The 15,626-nt window shown below is 37.0% G+C and overlaps 1 protein-coding gene across 1 annotated transcript; it reads left to right on the plus strand.

The window, feature by feature from the left end:
- Positions 1 to 244: 244 nt before the first annotated feature.
- LOC120125455 (golgin candidate 5-like) lies at positions 245 to 14,928 on the plus strand. The gene is made up of 20 exons (XM_039143887.1): positions 245 to 368; positions 776 to 1,001; positions 1,770 to 2,680; positions 5,385 to 5,456; positions 6,019 to 6,093; positions 7,103 to 7,217; positions 7,747 to 7,808; positions 7,923 to 7,970; positions 8,400 to 8,684; positions 8,772 to 8,831; positions 8,936 to 9,019; positions 9,117 to 9,182; positions 9,272 to 9,370; positions 9,454 to 9,672; positions 13,551 to 13,665; positions 13,736 to 13,956; positions 14,113 to 14,172; positions 14,262 to 14,375; positions 14,694 to 14,768; positions 14,848 to 14,928. The coding sequence occupies exons 2-20, from the start codon at positions 851 to 853 to the stop codon at positions 14,884 to 14,886; spliced, it is 2,871 nt and encodes a 956-aa protein (XP_038999818.1). The 5' UTR covers positions 245 to 368; positions 776 to 850; the 3' UTR covers positions 14,887 to 14,928.
- Positions 14,929 to 15,626: the final 698 nt, after the last annotated feature.

The raw sequence follows: 15,626 nt of genomic DNA on the forward strand, positions 1-15,626 counted from the left end.
TGATTAATGATATAATTTATCTTATAAATAATTATTCACTTATTTTTTATTTAAAATATTATTGTTTAACAAAAATATATTCCTTAAAATTTATATCTAATTATATATTTCTCCTAATTATAAAATAAAAAACATTAAAAAGATTGAAACCTCGTTTCTATTCCAAACTCTAAAGACTTCAATCCCTATGGAAAACGACGACGTACTACCTCAGATTAGCCATTTTCATCCACCTAATGAAACAAAGAAAAAAGAAGCAAGGTAGATCGACCTCATTTCTTTCGGCTTCTTTCCTCGATCTACCGAGCTTCTCTTTCACACTATAAACTAACTCTTCTTTTATCTGAATTTCGCGCATTTTCTATCAGGTTTCGTTTCTCAGTCATGCTTCCCCCCCGATAATTTGAATCTTGCGTTATCTTTGGATTATGGATTATGTACATGTATATATAATTTTATCTCGAATCAATTTAAATGCGCATTCTTCTTAGTTCTGGTGTCTTTTTCACTTTATTTGATTTTACTTATGAGTTATGAAGATAAATTTAATTAATCGCAACATCAATTTTCGTGGTTTTTTCTTCAGATTTCCCTTTTTCTTTTATCAAGTTCAGTTTCTCAATTCTCAGCGTTCATATTCTTTTGAATGGATTGTTAATTCGTAATTTTTCATTGATATGCAGGGTTGGATATAGATCTTGTTGGGTTATGATTTAAACAAGTTGGATCATGGTATTTTTCTTTTAATCAATTTATTTGTGGCATGTCAATGTAGGGTTTTTGATGTGCTTGAATTGGTAGATTTGAGTTTCTGGGTCGAGCTGTTTTAGGTTTATATAGTTAAAAAAGGATGGCTTGGTTCAGCGGGAAGGTATCCCTTGGGGGCTTTCCTGATCTTGCGGGGGCAGTCAATAAACTGCAAGAGAGCGTGAAGAATATTGAGAAGAATTTTGATACAGCTCTTGGGTTTGAGGAGAAGACTGAATCAAGCAACAATGAAGGTACTTTTTTTTTTACATTGCTTACATTGTTAGTATTTTGTGTAATATTCAAGCATTTAGATGCAAATGTCTAGTATAAACCTATGTTAGGTTTTGCATTAAGATATACTGTTCATTTTGGTAAATAGTAAAAGATGCTGTTGTAGCTTGTATGAATCATCAGGTTACTAAACTAGAGTTGTAAAGTTTGTTAGGCAAGTGACATGTTGCAAGTAATGCACACTGCTTAACTTCCATGTTATAGGATGCCAATTAGGTAGCCTAAGTTGTAGTTTGCCTCTACTGCCTATTGTAGTTTGAAGGTAGAAATGTGATATATATATATATATAATGAATTGTTCATATTTTCCATTCCTGAATTATCCTGTGAAGGGTTAACTTTTCTTCGGTTTTATTTTTGAAAAAAAAAATACAGCCTGTTTTTTATCTGCATCTGCTTTATTTCACATTCCGTGGAATCCAGTGAACCCTAAATTAGGTTACTTCTTTGTTTTCTTTGAAATGAAGTTATATCCATGTTACCTTATTTTGTCACATTCCTTGCATAAATAGGTCAATGCTGATCTCATGCTTAAAGAAACACTACATGCCGGTGACTTGTTTTTGAACTTTTTTTGTGTACGAAGTCCCAAAAAAGATGATGCTTCTAATGGCTTATCATTTCTAATATTTTCAAAGTTGAACAAATGTTGATTACGAGTACATGGAAGTTATAATGCAGGTTTTGAACCAGTCATACTTATGGCTTCCTGTCTGTATTCTTTCCAGCTTCAGGATTGTGGTCTTCAGACAGAAAACCACTATTTGACCCAGTTATGGCCTTTATGGGTCAGAAAAGTGAGGAGACTGAGGTCGAATCATCAGAAAAACTTGAATCTTCAGAGAGTCCACCCAAAGTTGAGGAAAAAGAAAAGGCTGAAACTGACAAGTCAGTTCATTCTCGCGTGAAAACTGCTGTTGAAGAAGATAAAGAAGCTGTCAAGGTAGGAAAAAATAATGAGCATTCAGAGGCTATGGAGAGAGCAGATATTGTGACTTCGGACCCTGGTAAAGCTGAATCTGAATCAGAATCAGAAACAATTTATGCAGAGCCTTCTGAATCTGCCTTTAATAATGTTAAGTCATCAGATTCTCCAGAAAATGAACAACAGAAAGAGATTTTAGATGTAGTACCCTCTGCAGATTATGACTCCAAGGGAGCCAAACTAGATACTGCAGAGGTAGACATAGTTGAAGTTACTGAGCCTGTGCCGTCCGAGTCAAGGGATGCTGTAGACATGCATGGAACTAATGATGAACGAAAGACACAAACAGAAGAGATTTTAGAGAAAGGTTCTCAAGTTAAATCTGAGGAATCAATTGATAGCCAAGCTGATACTGGCAATGGCCCTGATGAGCCAATGTCGTCAAGTTCAGATTCTGTTATAGTAGAGGAGACTAACAGTGCTCAAGAACTTCTGCTGTCCACTGAATCAGTTCTTGAAAATGATGAAAATGCTACAAGTGTTGAAGTGGACCGGCAGATTAATGATAATGAAACTGATGCTAAAGAAGATATACGCTTGAGTTCTGCCAGTGCCTTATCTAACTATGCGGATTCTATCCATGAATTGGAGAAGGTGAAGATGGAAATGAAAATGATGGAATCTGCATTGCAAGGTGCTGCAAGACAGGCTCAGGTACCTAACGTCTTCCATTGTTTTGCTGTGCTGTTTAGATTAGAAGTTCACTAATGTTATTCTAAGTTTTTTTCTTGGTATTCGAACACATAGATTTAAGCCTTAATATAGGCAGATTACAATAGAGATAAAATTCTAAAATGATACTAACTTAGAGTCCTACTAGGGTTTAACTAGTTTAGTCAATATCCTGTCTAATTTTCTACCTAGATAAGATCTTCAGTACAAATTAAACAATAAATAATTCTGTTACAGACTAATTAGGACACTAATTACTATTTACACATGGATACAATCTACAAGAGCATAATTCCTTCTTTTGTCTTTTTATTTGTCCTTCACATGCACATCACTTCTCCTATATGGAAAAATAACATAACATAGGCTAGATTCTTTGTGGTTCTCTATAACACCAGAAGGCTTATGTTTAATGTTCTTTATTTCTTACTTTAAGAAGTTGGGAGGGGGGTTAAGTGGTTTGTATGTTGCAAGGCAGGTTTTCTGGGATTAGAACTTAGTATCCTACAAGAACATGCTTTTACTACTAACAATAGATGGGAATCTTATACCTTTTATTTATTTGGTTATGAGCTTTACTTTCACTTCCATGTGTTTGACTTTGAGATGGTATCTTCTGCTACAGCTTTCCAAGACAAAGGGCACCATAGGGAAGAAATAATTTTATATTGTATGAAAATAGGGCTCTTTTGGGGAAATTCCTTAGAACTTTGGGGGGTTTAGGAATTCCTAACCTGGACCTATTAAGTAGGGCTCTTTTTGAAGTCTGTTTCTCACTTATTTGTGCATTGTGTTGTGGTTTGGGGCTTATGATCTAGATTTTTGCACTTTTGGAACGTTTCCTTTGTTGTTTTGGAGAGTCCGGGTGCTTTGATCTCTGTTTGGGCAGATCTAGTTCCGCGCTCGACTATTTGGACTTTCATTCCAGGGGCGGTATTGTGGTCGGTTTGGAAGTGTAGGAATGAGATTATTTTTAGAAAGGAAAGTTGGACTCAAAGCTGTTAATTTTTCTTGTAAGATATAGGATTGCAACATGGTTTGTAGCTAGATTTCCGAACTTGGTAATTCCTTTTGACTCTTTAGTGGGTGATCCAAAAGTAACAGATTCTGCTGTGTGTTCTAAGGTCAGTTCTTCCTTGGCGCGCTGGGTTCCTCCTCCTTCTGGCTTCAACAAAGTCAACGTGGATGGTGCCATTGTTAAGGGGTGGTCAAGAGGAGGTATTGGTGGTTTGCTCAGGGACAGTGACGATGTGCTGCTCTGTTCATTCTCAAAGAGTGTTGGTCTTGGGCCTCCTATCCTTGTTGAATTATTGGCTATTAAAAGGGGTCTGCTTTAATTTGTGGAGTCCGGTTTTGATTCAAGGGGGAGGCTTATTCTAGAATCGGATTGTTCCACTGCTTTGGAGTGGATAAAAAATCCGGGTTGCTGCACTCCGTTGTTCGAGTCATTGGTGAAAGATATTGCTTCTTTAGTGGTAGAACAGGATGTTATCGTTAGGCATATTTTGAGATCCGCCAATTGGGAGGCGGATGGGTTGGCTAAAGTAGGAATTGGGTGATTCCTGTGTTTTCGGGTCTGGGTGATTATGTTAGGTTCTGGGTGTTATGCTGGTTGTCTAAGTGTGGGTTTGTATGTTTTGGTCAGTTTTGGGTTGAGGTGTATTCTGGATGTTATTGTTTGTATTGTTCTGGAAGTTTATTCCGGGTGTTATCTTCTGGTCAATCTGGAAAGCTAGGAATGCTATGGTGTTTGAAGGATCTAATCGTGACAACATGTCTTTGTTCTTTACAGTTAGATTCAGACTTTCAAAATGGTTTTTAGCCAAGTTTCCTACGGTTCATATTCAAGAGGATTTGCTGATTGGTAATCCATCCCTAGCAGATGGGTTTTCTTTATCCAAAGCCAAAGTTTGTCATATCTTGCGTTGGATTCCACCCCCTGTTGATTTTCTTAAGATGAATGTTGATGGAGCTGCTAGGCTTGATGGCTCGGGTGGAGGTATTGGAGGTATTTTGAGAGATTGGGAGTGTCGCACACTTTTGACTTTTTCAGAGAAGGTTGGCCAAGGTACTCCTCCTCTAGCTGAATTAAAGGCTATTCAAAGAGGCATTGAAATTTTTCTGGCATCACATTGGGTATCTGTTGGGAGATTGATTGTTGAGTGTGATTGCAAGTCGGTAGTGGAATGGATCCAATCACCGACTTTGGCTCCTGCTTTCTACTCGCCTTTAGTTAATCAGATTTTGTCTATTTCAAATGGTATGGTTCATTCAGTGAGGTGGATTTCAAGGGCAAGCAATGGGGAGGCTGATAGCTTAGCTAAGAAAGGGATAGGTTGACTGTAAGGCTCTATCACTGGATTTTCTGATCCAGCGAGGAGGTCTAGTTGAAAGTAGTTGTTAAGTTTTATGTGATGTAATTTGGTGTAGTGTTTAAATCTTATGTAAACTTTTATTATCAATAAAACTTTTAAGGCGCTCTTTTCCTCCTTCCGTTGATTAAGGAGCTTACCCCTAAACTCCTTTAACCAAGAAGGGGGTTTTTAACGAGGCCTTCCAATCTTATAAAAAAAAAGGTTATGAAGGGGTTTTTTAACGAGGCCTCCTATTTTTATCAAAAAATATTGTATGAAAATTGAAGTTTTATGGATCTTGAATCTCCAATTTCATTTTGTTTCATTTTCAGGCTAAAGCTGATGAAATCTCTAAGCTGATGAATGAGAATGAGCAGCTTAAAGTTGCAATTGAGGATTTGAAGGTATTCGCTCTAGATGATTTAACATGGTTTGGTTTGTCTCTATACTAGTCATACCTAATATATTTTATTCTTGTCTGTTAACTTTTGGTGTTTTCTTGAATAAAAATGCACATCTTTATAGAGATGAAAATGAACAAATTCCACGATATCAATTAGAAGATTCCGCTCAACCACTCAGATGTTAATATAATGATATTAGCAGTGTTACATGGCATATGTATGATAAAAAATTGATGGATAAATTGTTCTATTTGTTTCCATTTGATATACCCCTATGTTTTATTGTCTTTGGTCAAGCTCTCTTGTTTCGCATGTGGTTTCACTTCCATGTGTAAAAGTTAATAGCTTAATATGAACCTTGAAATCATCAATTTCTTCCCTTAATATAATTCGACCACTTTCTACCAGTGTCCTTTTTCTTTTATTGTTTGAGCTTAATTATCCAATGGTTAAAGATGAGTAATTACTAGTTAAAACTATATTGTTAGGAAGATACCCTACTGTCTCTATCCCCATAACAATGAAACAAGATTGCAAATTAACAGCTGAAATCTTGGAACAGAGAAAATCCAATGAAGCAGAAATGGAGTCTCTGAGAGAGGAATATCATCAAAGGGTTTCAACTCTTGAAAGGAAGGTATGTTCCAAGCATTCCTCCTTTTCTTTCTTGATTTCTAATGTTAATTTCTTATTTATATTCCTTGTGTTATTGTCATTGAGAAATGTTAGTTCTTCCTTCTGAAGTTTTGGGAATCCAAACCAAATACACCAATTAAAAGTTTTCAAGTAATAAATTACATGTATATGTTTAATTAATTTAATTTAAATATGAAATTAAATACTCAACCATGAAATAACTCAATCAAATTATTTAATTAATTGGGTATAAATGTTTAAAGTTACAATGATAATTTTTTATTTTATGAATAAATCTAAAAAAAGTAAAAAAGAAAACTATCAATTTGATTTAATTGGTTTAGTAGGTTATTTTAGTTCGTTCAGGGTGAAATTTGGTTCGGTTATTTTGGCTTTGACAATAAAGTCTGTTCGGTTTATTTGCTTTTAATGATTTGATCGGTTTATTTGGTTTTTGATATATACAAGCCGAACCGACCCAATGCACACCCCTAATTGTAATTGCATCTTGTGGTATGGAAATCCTTTAGTAACATTTTGTAATGTATGTATCTACATACTAAAGTTTATAAGTATGTTGAATAGGTTCCCAATAAGACTTCCACTTTTCAATTATCTCAATATGTTGACTTTGAAGGAAAATGTTTGTATTATCTTTTAGGAGTGTATTGGGTTAAATGGTATTATTAACTAGATCTATGAGATTAAGTAAGATATGTGGTTGTTACCTGGGTGATGATGATCTGTGGTTTTTGAATACTTTGCCTCTCTTTCTCACTCTTATAAGAGCAACAACAATGAGGTGATCTAATGCTTTTAAGTTGCCTACATAGAATTCAAATGTTACCGCACAATAATATTCGGCTTTCATCTTACTATGCTGTGTGATTATCTTCATTGCCTTAGAAGAATTTTCTTGCTTGAGATCTGATTCATTTCAGGAAAAAGGTTGTTTTTTTAGCTCAATTATTATGCATTTTAAATTTGTCTCTTGGTGTATGTTTTTCCAGGTTTATGCTTTGACTAAAGAAAGGGATACTCTTCGAAGAGAGCAGAATAAAAAAAGTGATGCTGCTGCTCTTTTAAAGGAAAAAGATGAAATAATTAATCAAGTCATGGCTGAAGGTGAGATCTGCAAACTCCTATAGACATTTGATGTGCTATAACATTTCTTTATCTTATTCCAAAACATATTATTTTCTTCTATCAGATATCTTGGAACTTTTTCAATAGTCCTCATGTAATTTCTTTGTAACGGAGTTCCTGTAAAAGGATCCCAACTATAATGGAGAGTATATGGACACACTTCATTATCAAGAAATAACTTGAACCGGATTATGTGCAATACTTTTAAGAGGAGGATTAGGTGGGTGGGGGTATCGATTGTATATATAGAGAACTCCCTCAATGGGAGTGGTTAAAGTTTTCTGTATTTATCATCAATCCCTTGCCCACCTGACCCTTGCTTGGGGCTACAATATTGGAGGCTTCTATAATTTAATATGGAAATTTAGTGTAAAAAAAGAATTCTTGGTGCATCTACTTCTGTGTCTGATTGAGATTTTAGTTGGCTAGATGATTATCGAGATTCGAGAAAACCTGACCCCTAGTTGTCCATGAGTTCTTATTTCTAGATATTTGTCTCTTCTCTCAGGTGAAGAGCTTTCAAAGAAGCAGGCTGCTCAAGAGGCTCAGATCAGGAAATTAAGAGCTCAGGTATGACAATATGCTCGGTTTTTGTTTGAGTTCTCTAAGTTTCTGACAAATAAACTGTTCTTTCTCTTCACTTTCTTATTACTATTCTTTTTCCTTGCATTTTGTTTATTATAGATTAGAGAGCTCGAAGAGGAGAAGAAAGGCCTGACTACAAAGCTAGAGGCAAGTGCATGTCTTTGAACTGGACATTGTTTGTTTATTACTTTTCTCCTTCCTTTTATATCTAGAATTCAAAATGATATGTGCTGTAATATGAGACTTCATGTTGTATTCGATCTCTTACCTCTGCTGGACAAAACAGTATCATTCAAATTAATTGGTTTTCCACAGTAATAATTGGCTTAAACTCGGTATTAATAAATCATATGGATTTGCTAAATTGTAAATACTTGTCTGTATAGACCATTTATTTCATATTCTCTATTCCTTGAGTACTGGGATGAAGATGAAATTCCTCAAGTTCTCTACCTGGGGGATATTTTACTCTATTTAGTGTTGTCACTTTGGTTTTATTTCTGTTTGCATCACAGAGAAAGAATTGTGTCATTTATTTCAACTTCTTCATGGTCATGCTCCTTGCTATCCTTTCAGGTTGAAGAGAACAAGGTAGAGAGCATAAGAAAGGACAAAACAGCTACAGAGAATTTGCTACAAGAAACAATTGAAAAACATCAAGCAGAACTTGCGGCTCAGAAAGACTTCTATACAAATGCTCTATATGCTGCAAAGGAGGCTGAAGCACTAGCAGAGGCCCGTGCCAACAATGAAGCTAGAACTGAATTGGAGAGTCGATTAAGCGAGGCTGAAGAACGTGAAGCACTGCTTGTACAGACACTTGAAGAGTTGAGACAAACCTTAAGCAGAAAGGAGCAGCAGGTTTTGCATTGTATTAGTTGAGATTCCAGATTCTATCATGCTAATGAATGAACAGCATGATGTTATTGTCATTTTCTAACAATGTAGGCTGTTTATCAAGAAGACATGTTTCGCAGGGACATCGAAGATCTTCAAAAACGTTATCAGGTGCACTGAGTTTGTACTGGCCTATATAGATATTAAATCTTTCCTTGATACCTTCACTTTCAGGAATGTTTCTAGTAGGTCATGGCTCAAATTTTGTTTTCTAGGCAAGCGAACGCCGGTGTGAGGAATTGATTGCACAAGTGCCTGAGTCTACAAGACCTCTTTTAAGGCAGATTGAAGCCATGCAGGTGAAATTTGTGGTTCTAATGCATTCTTAACAGTCTTCAAAGACTATTGCTCTTCATATATTTGTGTGGATATGGATTGTTGCTCTATTCTCAATAGGAAACCACTGCCAGAAGAGCAGAAGCTTGGGCTGCTGTGGAGAGATCTCTAAACTCTCGTCTCCAGGTGTGTATAATGTTATTCCATGTTATGACATCTCATGTGAAGCTTCTAGAGTCCTATTCTCATAACTATCTATTCTATTGAATTTACAGGAAGCAGAGGCAAAAGCAGCAGCTGCTGAAGAGAGAGAGCGATCTGTGAATGAACGCCTATCTCAAACCTTATCACGAATTAATGTTCTTGAAGCTCAGGTTCTTCATCTGTGACTAAGTTATGTTTCATTTGCGGAAACATTTCTAGATATCAACTTAATCCTTGTTTTGGTTTGGTTCAGATTTCTTGTCTTAGAGCTGAACAAACACAGATAAGCAAGTCCCTTGAGAAAGAACGGCAGAGAGCTGCTGAGAATAGACAAGAATACCTTGCAGCAAAGGAGGAAGCTGATACACAAGAAGGTCGGGCAAACCTGCTTGAGGAACAAATTAGGGAACTAAGACGGAAACATAAGCAAGAGTTACAAGATGCTCTTGTGCACCGGGAACGTCTACAGCAGGTGTTGCTTTTGATCCATTGTTAGGATAAAATTACTATTACTCTCTTTGCACATGTAGCTTCAAATAAAACTATCTTTTTTTTTTATAAAAGTTGGAGGTCTCATTAAAAACTCCCTTCGTATTCTTCAACATACTTAGAAGTATGTTGAAGAACATTGGAAGAAAGAAAAGAGTGCCTCATAATTTATTAATTAGAACGCCAAGTATTTGTGAAAACACCGAATACCCACATACTGGAATATACACCATTACAAAAAACCATATCACCTAAAAATCTCCCATCGTCAAACAAAAAACCCCAAAGACAGTAACCCGATTTCTAAAATACACCTCAAGTTGCAAAAGAACATAACAAAATAAAACCAACACTTGCAACAAAAAAAAAAACTAAAAGAAACGCCTCTGAATAAAGCTGCCGAACAATTACGATCCAATTGAAGGAATAAGTTCTAATGAAATATCGCAATCTTCAGGGAACCAAGAATTTGGTTTGAAGTAAGGATCAACTTCATGCACCATGATTTTTTTTGATAGGAAATAGGCCTCATTAAAACCCCCTTCATATCCTTCATGTTATAACAGTAACATGAAGGACATAGGAAGGAGGAAAAGAGCACCTCTGAATTTTATTACTCTGAATCATAACGTACAACCAACTCCTAATAATATACTGCTTTACATAAGATTTACACACCTGATACAAACATCAGCAGTATAACCAGAACCCTAACCTCCTGCTAAAACACCCTAACCGAAATAATATAAGACAGAAAACACAATAGGACTGAAAACAACATTCCCTACATAAAAGGAAACAATTCCAACACCTCAACACAGCCACCACAAGACACATAATCAGTCTATCCCATCTTTAGTCCATCTGTCAGCTTCCCAGTTGGCAGCCCTCAAGATCTGCCTTAAATAAATCTCCATCCCTTTAACCACAATAGAAACCTAAAAATCAACCTATACCAGCTTGTGCTAATTCATTCGTTTCCCAATTTGCAGCTCTCGAATAAATTAGCACTGACCTTCAACTCCATCAACTCATCAATTTTCACTTGAGCCTTTGTGAGTATTTGAATTTTAGCCCGATCAAAGGACGATGAAAACTCACAGCTGTTGTCAATTGCTAATAATTTGCCCCACTTGGCTGCAATGTTTTTGAAAATATCCCAATTCCAAGCGTGAAAAGAAATACATTCGCAAACTAACCACACGCGACGACACTCCACCACCAGATTCTCTGACCAAGTTTCAACTCTGGAAAACCATTTTGCAAGAGTCTCTAATTTATCATCCTTTACGCTTCTCAACGAATCAGAGTCTTTAAAAACCATTAGAACTACATTTCCAGCAGCTCTCATTAGCGTAAAACCAACTAGTCCTTTGGCTTGCATTTGGTTAGCAAGATCACCGATTTTGATAAAGTTCTTGCACCACCCCACAAGACAGTTATTCAACACGTGAAGTTTATCTTCGTCCACAAAACCCTCAACTTCACAGTGTTTATTTCTCGAAATATCTTCCATCCCAGACTTACGTTGAACAAGCGTCGAGGACTTTATCCAATAAGACTGTCGAGGTTTATATTTAGCCAAAGAGACTCTAATTTTGCTGCCGTAAATATGAGCACCATTCATATTTGATATCGCTTTCCTTGATTCTTCAATTGTTGCAAAACGAATGAACCTAAAACGAACTGCTTTCGAATTTCTTTTGTTAGGAATGATGTCATCAATAACATGACCGTGAGTGCAAAATAAAGATCCAAGTCTCTTCCAATGGATTTTCTCTTGTAGGTTTTCAATGAATAACGTGAAGCATCCACTTCTGTACCCATTACTAACATTTGTATGGCCTTCCTTCCACCAATTATTAAATTCGAATCTCTCAGTTCTTGCTCCTTCACCAGAGTTGTTACCACTACACCCCTTTGTGCTAAACTCCTTGATTCCAATGTGGACAACATCTTCGGCAGGTTGAGCTGCTGATGCCTCTACTAAAGCTTGCTTCCCAATCCCATAATTCCTTCGTTGTGAAGGAGGGAAACCTTCAGGCCTAAATTTATTGTATGCCTTTCTGCTGGCCAAAAAAGTCTCCTTATTCGCCGACGAAACGTCCAATCGGGATCTGGTATGCTTGTCCTCACTCGACCTCAACTTCACCATAACACCTCCCATTGTACCACCTTGATAATTTCCTGATCTAAAAGCACTTGCCGATTGCTTCTGATTACCACCAGATCCACCATTGACAGATTCCTTCACAACTGGTGGATTCTTCCATACATGGCCCTCAGCGAGAGCTTGCATACAATCACGGTAAATCCTCGCAGCAGTAGTGTTATACTTGGTAGCGATATCAGTTTCTTTGGGAATACCATATTGTGCCAAAAAAGAGTTGAGCTTGTCGTTGGTACCTGATTCCATTTTCTTGATCTGGATGTCTGACCACGAGTTCATGTTAACAGATTGAACGGACGAGATATGTAAACCTAAGCCTTGGTGTTTGCAGGAACATTCTGAGCACATGAAAACACCGTAGGTTACCGAAGCCCACTGTGGATTTTTATTTTTCAGTCAACACAAACTGTAATCGGCTTGTAGCTGCCGACCTTGAAACAAAGTTCTCGGACGGAGCCTTTAACCTTAATCTTGCCTCTCATTTGGCTAAACCCAAAGGTGAGTGGGCGTAGAAACTCCCCGGGAACACCATACCTCGGATCCGAGATGATCCCGCGAGGGATATAGATTTTGTAATTCCATAATTCTGCGAAGGAAACTGTGGTAATGGCAAAATCCCGTTAGAGCTCTCAATCTCCATATATTTCTTTGCAAATTCAGTCGGTGGGACCTTATCACTGTTGCTAAGCCAACCATCTTGCAGCTTCTTGTACGCTTCATTTATCTTCCCTTGCTTCTCGCACAAGATGTGCCTCGCTTTAACATAAGTGCAAGTGCCAAGGCCATCTCCCTTCCCGGCTTTCCCTTTACCCTTTGAAGCAGTCTCATCACTTCCACCTCCAGCTTGCTTGCCTTTCCCCTTGGCTTCCTTCGATTTTGAGTACTTCCCCATCTCTCAAAAACCTTGAGCAGACTGCAAACACAATCGACGAGACAAAACCAAAGACGACGATGTTTCAGATAGGTGTCTGCGAGACCAGGTTTTAATAAAAATGGTAGTCCCGGAGAGCAACAACGAAACTCGATTCTATGATAAGGGGGTTGTGATCGCCAAAAGACGCAGAGCTTGGTGGTGAGACGGTGCCAAACACGGACGGCGGTTGGCTGCGAAAATCGGCAGTGAACAAAGTTAAGATCTGTGCCGATTGAAAGACTTTATCGCAAATCTAATCTCAGATTTGGAATCTCCGTAAGCAGACGATCTTCCCTGAGAAAAACGGCGTCGAACTAAGATCGGAGTGCGGCGGCGGACGACGGATGGCGAACGGTGACAGTGGACAACGAAACGGTGATAACGGTGGTACGGCCACCGAAATTCCCAACCTAGATAGAAGGGAGAGGGAATCAAGTTTGAAAAAAAGAGTACACCAAGAGAGAGACGGGACCTTCTCTCACTAGCTTTTTGATTGATAGGCTTAGTTTTTAAATAATATATAAAACCATCTTCATTTGAAAATGCTTTTTTCTTTAACTTTGACGATGAAAAAGAATTCCCTTTTTTATTCTTCACATGATTACAGAAAACTTAGTAGTTGTAAAATTCTCTCAAGTCATCTGCTGAAGTAGATGAGGCATTCTTTTAAGAGTTTCTTACACCTATATGAACATAGGAACCATTTTAACGGAACTGTTGGTATTTAGATCCGATCTCTTGGTTCCATTGACTGAAAGAATCTTTTCGTTTGTCACAGGAAGTAGAAAGGGAGAGAGCTGCTCGATCAGACTTGGAAAAGACTGTGCATGTGCATTCTACGGCTGTATCTGAGCAAGCTCCAGTAGCAAGGCGTAATTCCATTTCGGAATATGGTATGGTGCTTCATATTATGATGTAGATGATCTTATGCTGCTTTTTACTTATCATGCGACTTTGGTGCAGGAAGCTTGTCCCGGAGACTCTCTACTGCTAGCAGCCTAGGAAGTATGGAGGAAAGCTATTTTCTGCAAGCATCTTTGGACTCATCTGATGGTGTATCCGGAAAGAGAAATATTGGAGAGGCAACCTTAAGTCCACTCTACATGAAAAGCATGACACCCAGTGCGTTTGAATCGGCCCTTCGTCAGAAGGAGGGTGAACTTGCTTCCTACATGTCTCGTTTGGTATGCATTCTTCTTCTTTGAGCTCCTGAATTCAAGTATAACCATCGAGTCCTTGACTGCATGTATAAACTGTGCTGAATAAATTTCAAGCTGTGGGCCGTATCTGTTCTGTTTAATTAGCTTATATCAACTAGCTTTATTTGGTGTTTACTTCAGGCTTCCATGGAATCTATCCGTGACTCTCTAGCCGAGGAGTTGGTCAAAATGACTGCACAGGTGAGTTTTCCATCTGGTACCTAGTTAAATGGGAGTGATTATTTTCTACTGTGTTCTTCTCAAATCATTGCCTTCTACATTTGCCGCAGTGTGAAAAGTTGAAGGCAGAAGCCGCCACAGTGCCAGGAATCCGGGCAGAGCTAGAAGCCTTGAGGCGGAGACACACTGCTGCGCTGGAGCTAATGGGTGAACGGGATGAAGAGGTACGTGCGTTTCTAATTTTGGATTCTCTCTTTTCTAGCTAACTAAATTTTATTTTCAAGGATGTGTTGGAGCTTATATATGTTATGTTGATGTATGTTATCAATCTATCACTTGAGCAAGAGACAATATTAGCTTTGCTGAAGTAATATGAGGATAGAAAATGAATGTTCAGAATCTTGACAGTGTTTCGAATATCTTATATCCTCGTGTTAATGTACGTCCGACTCATTATGGTTTCCCTATAGGAAAATTAGAATATCATATGATATCGACGTTATCAATAATGTTCTTACATTTATGTGGTTTCCACTTTCCAGCTGGAGGAACTCCGAGCTGACATTGTAGACTTGAAGGAAATGTACAGAGAGCAAGTAAACTTACTTGTGAATAAGGTATTTTATTTTGTTTTCAAAACTTTATCTCAATTCATGTATAACATTATAATTTGTATTTCCTGTCGGTGTTTGACAGATCCAAATAATGAGTTCTTCGTCGGGTAATTCTTCGTAAGCGATTATTTTCTTCTTTGTTTGGTGGGGTAATTTCCAAAAATAAAGGATGTGCACGATATACTTTATGGTCAAGTGTTGGTTATAAAGAAATTTTGTTGTTAAAACTCAAACTAGTTGAAACATGTGTTTTGTTGATGAGGAGCCTACCCCTTCAATGATTTTTCTTCTTTGGTTTGGTGTAAACAACAATTCTTCCATCTGGAATCTGTTTTGTTCCATTAGCCAACAATAAAATTGATTCTATTTCCTATTTTTTCCCAATCAATTACATAAATAGAAGGAATAAATATTGTTTATTTTGAATATTTATTAATTTTGTACTTGAGTTTTCTCTAATTTTTCCAAGGAATGTTGTCAAAATTAGCCCCTAACATTTGTGAAAATGGTCATTTTGACCTCTATTTTTCTTTGGGGAGCATTTTGGTCTCCATTCTTTTACTAATAATATATTATTTATAAACATATTTAATTTTACATCTTAATTTATAGTTTGGTCTCTATCTTATATTTCTTTTTATTCATCTTAATAAAAGGTGGAAACAATTTAATTTTATTCATCTTAATAACGCACTTTACTTTTTAGAAGGGTGCGAATTGGAGTAATTTCACCAGTATTTAATTATGATGTCTTCTATTTATTTCTTTATTTTTAATTAATATTTTTTATTAAATTGTATAATTTCAATTTGTATACTAGATATGTATAAAAAAATTAATGTAATTATTATTTTAGTAATT

The sequence above is a fragment of the Hibiscus syriacus genome, unplaced genomic scaffold (assembly GCF_006381635.1).
Source record: "Hibiscus syriacus cultivar Baekdansim isolate YM2019G1 unplaced genomic scaffold, ASM638163v2 tig00110430_pilon, whole genome shotgun sequence".
Classification (NCBI taxonomy): Eukaryota; Viridiplantae; Streptophyta; class Magnoliopsida; order Malvales; family Malvaceae; genus Hibiscus; species Hibiscus syriacus.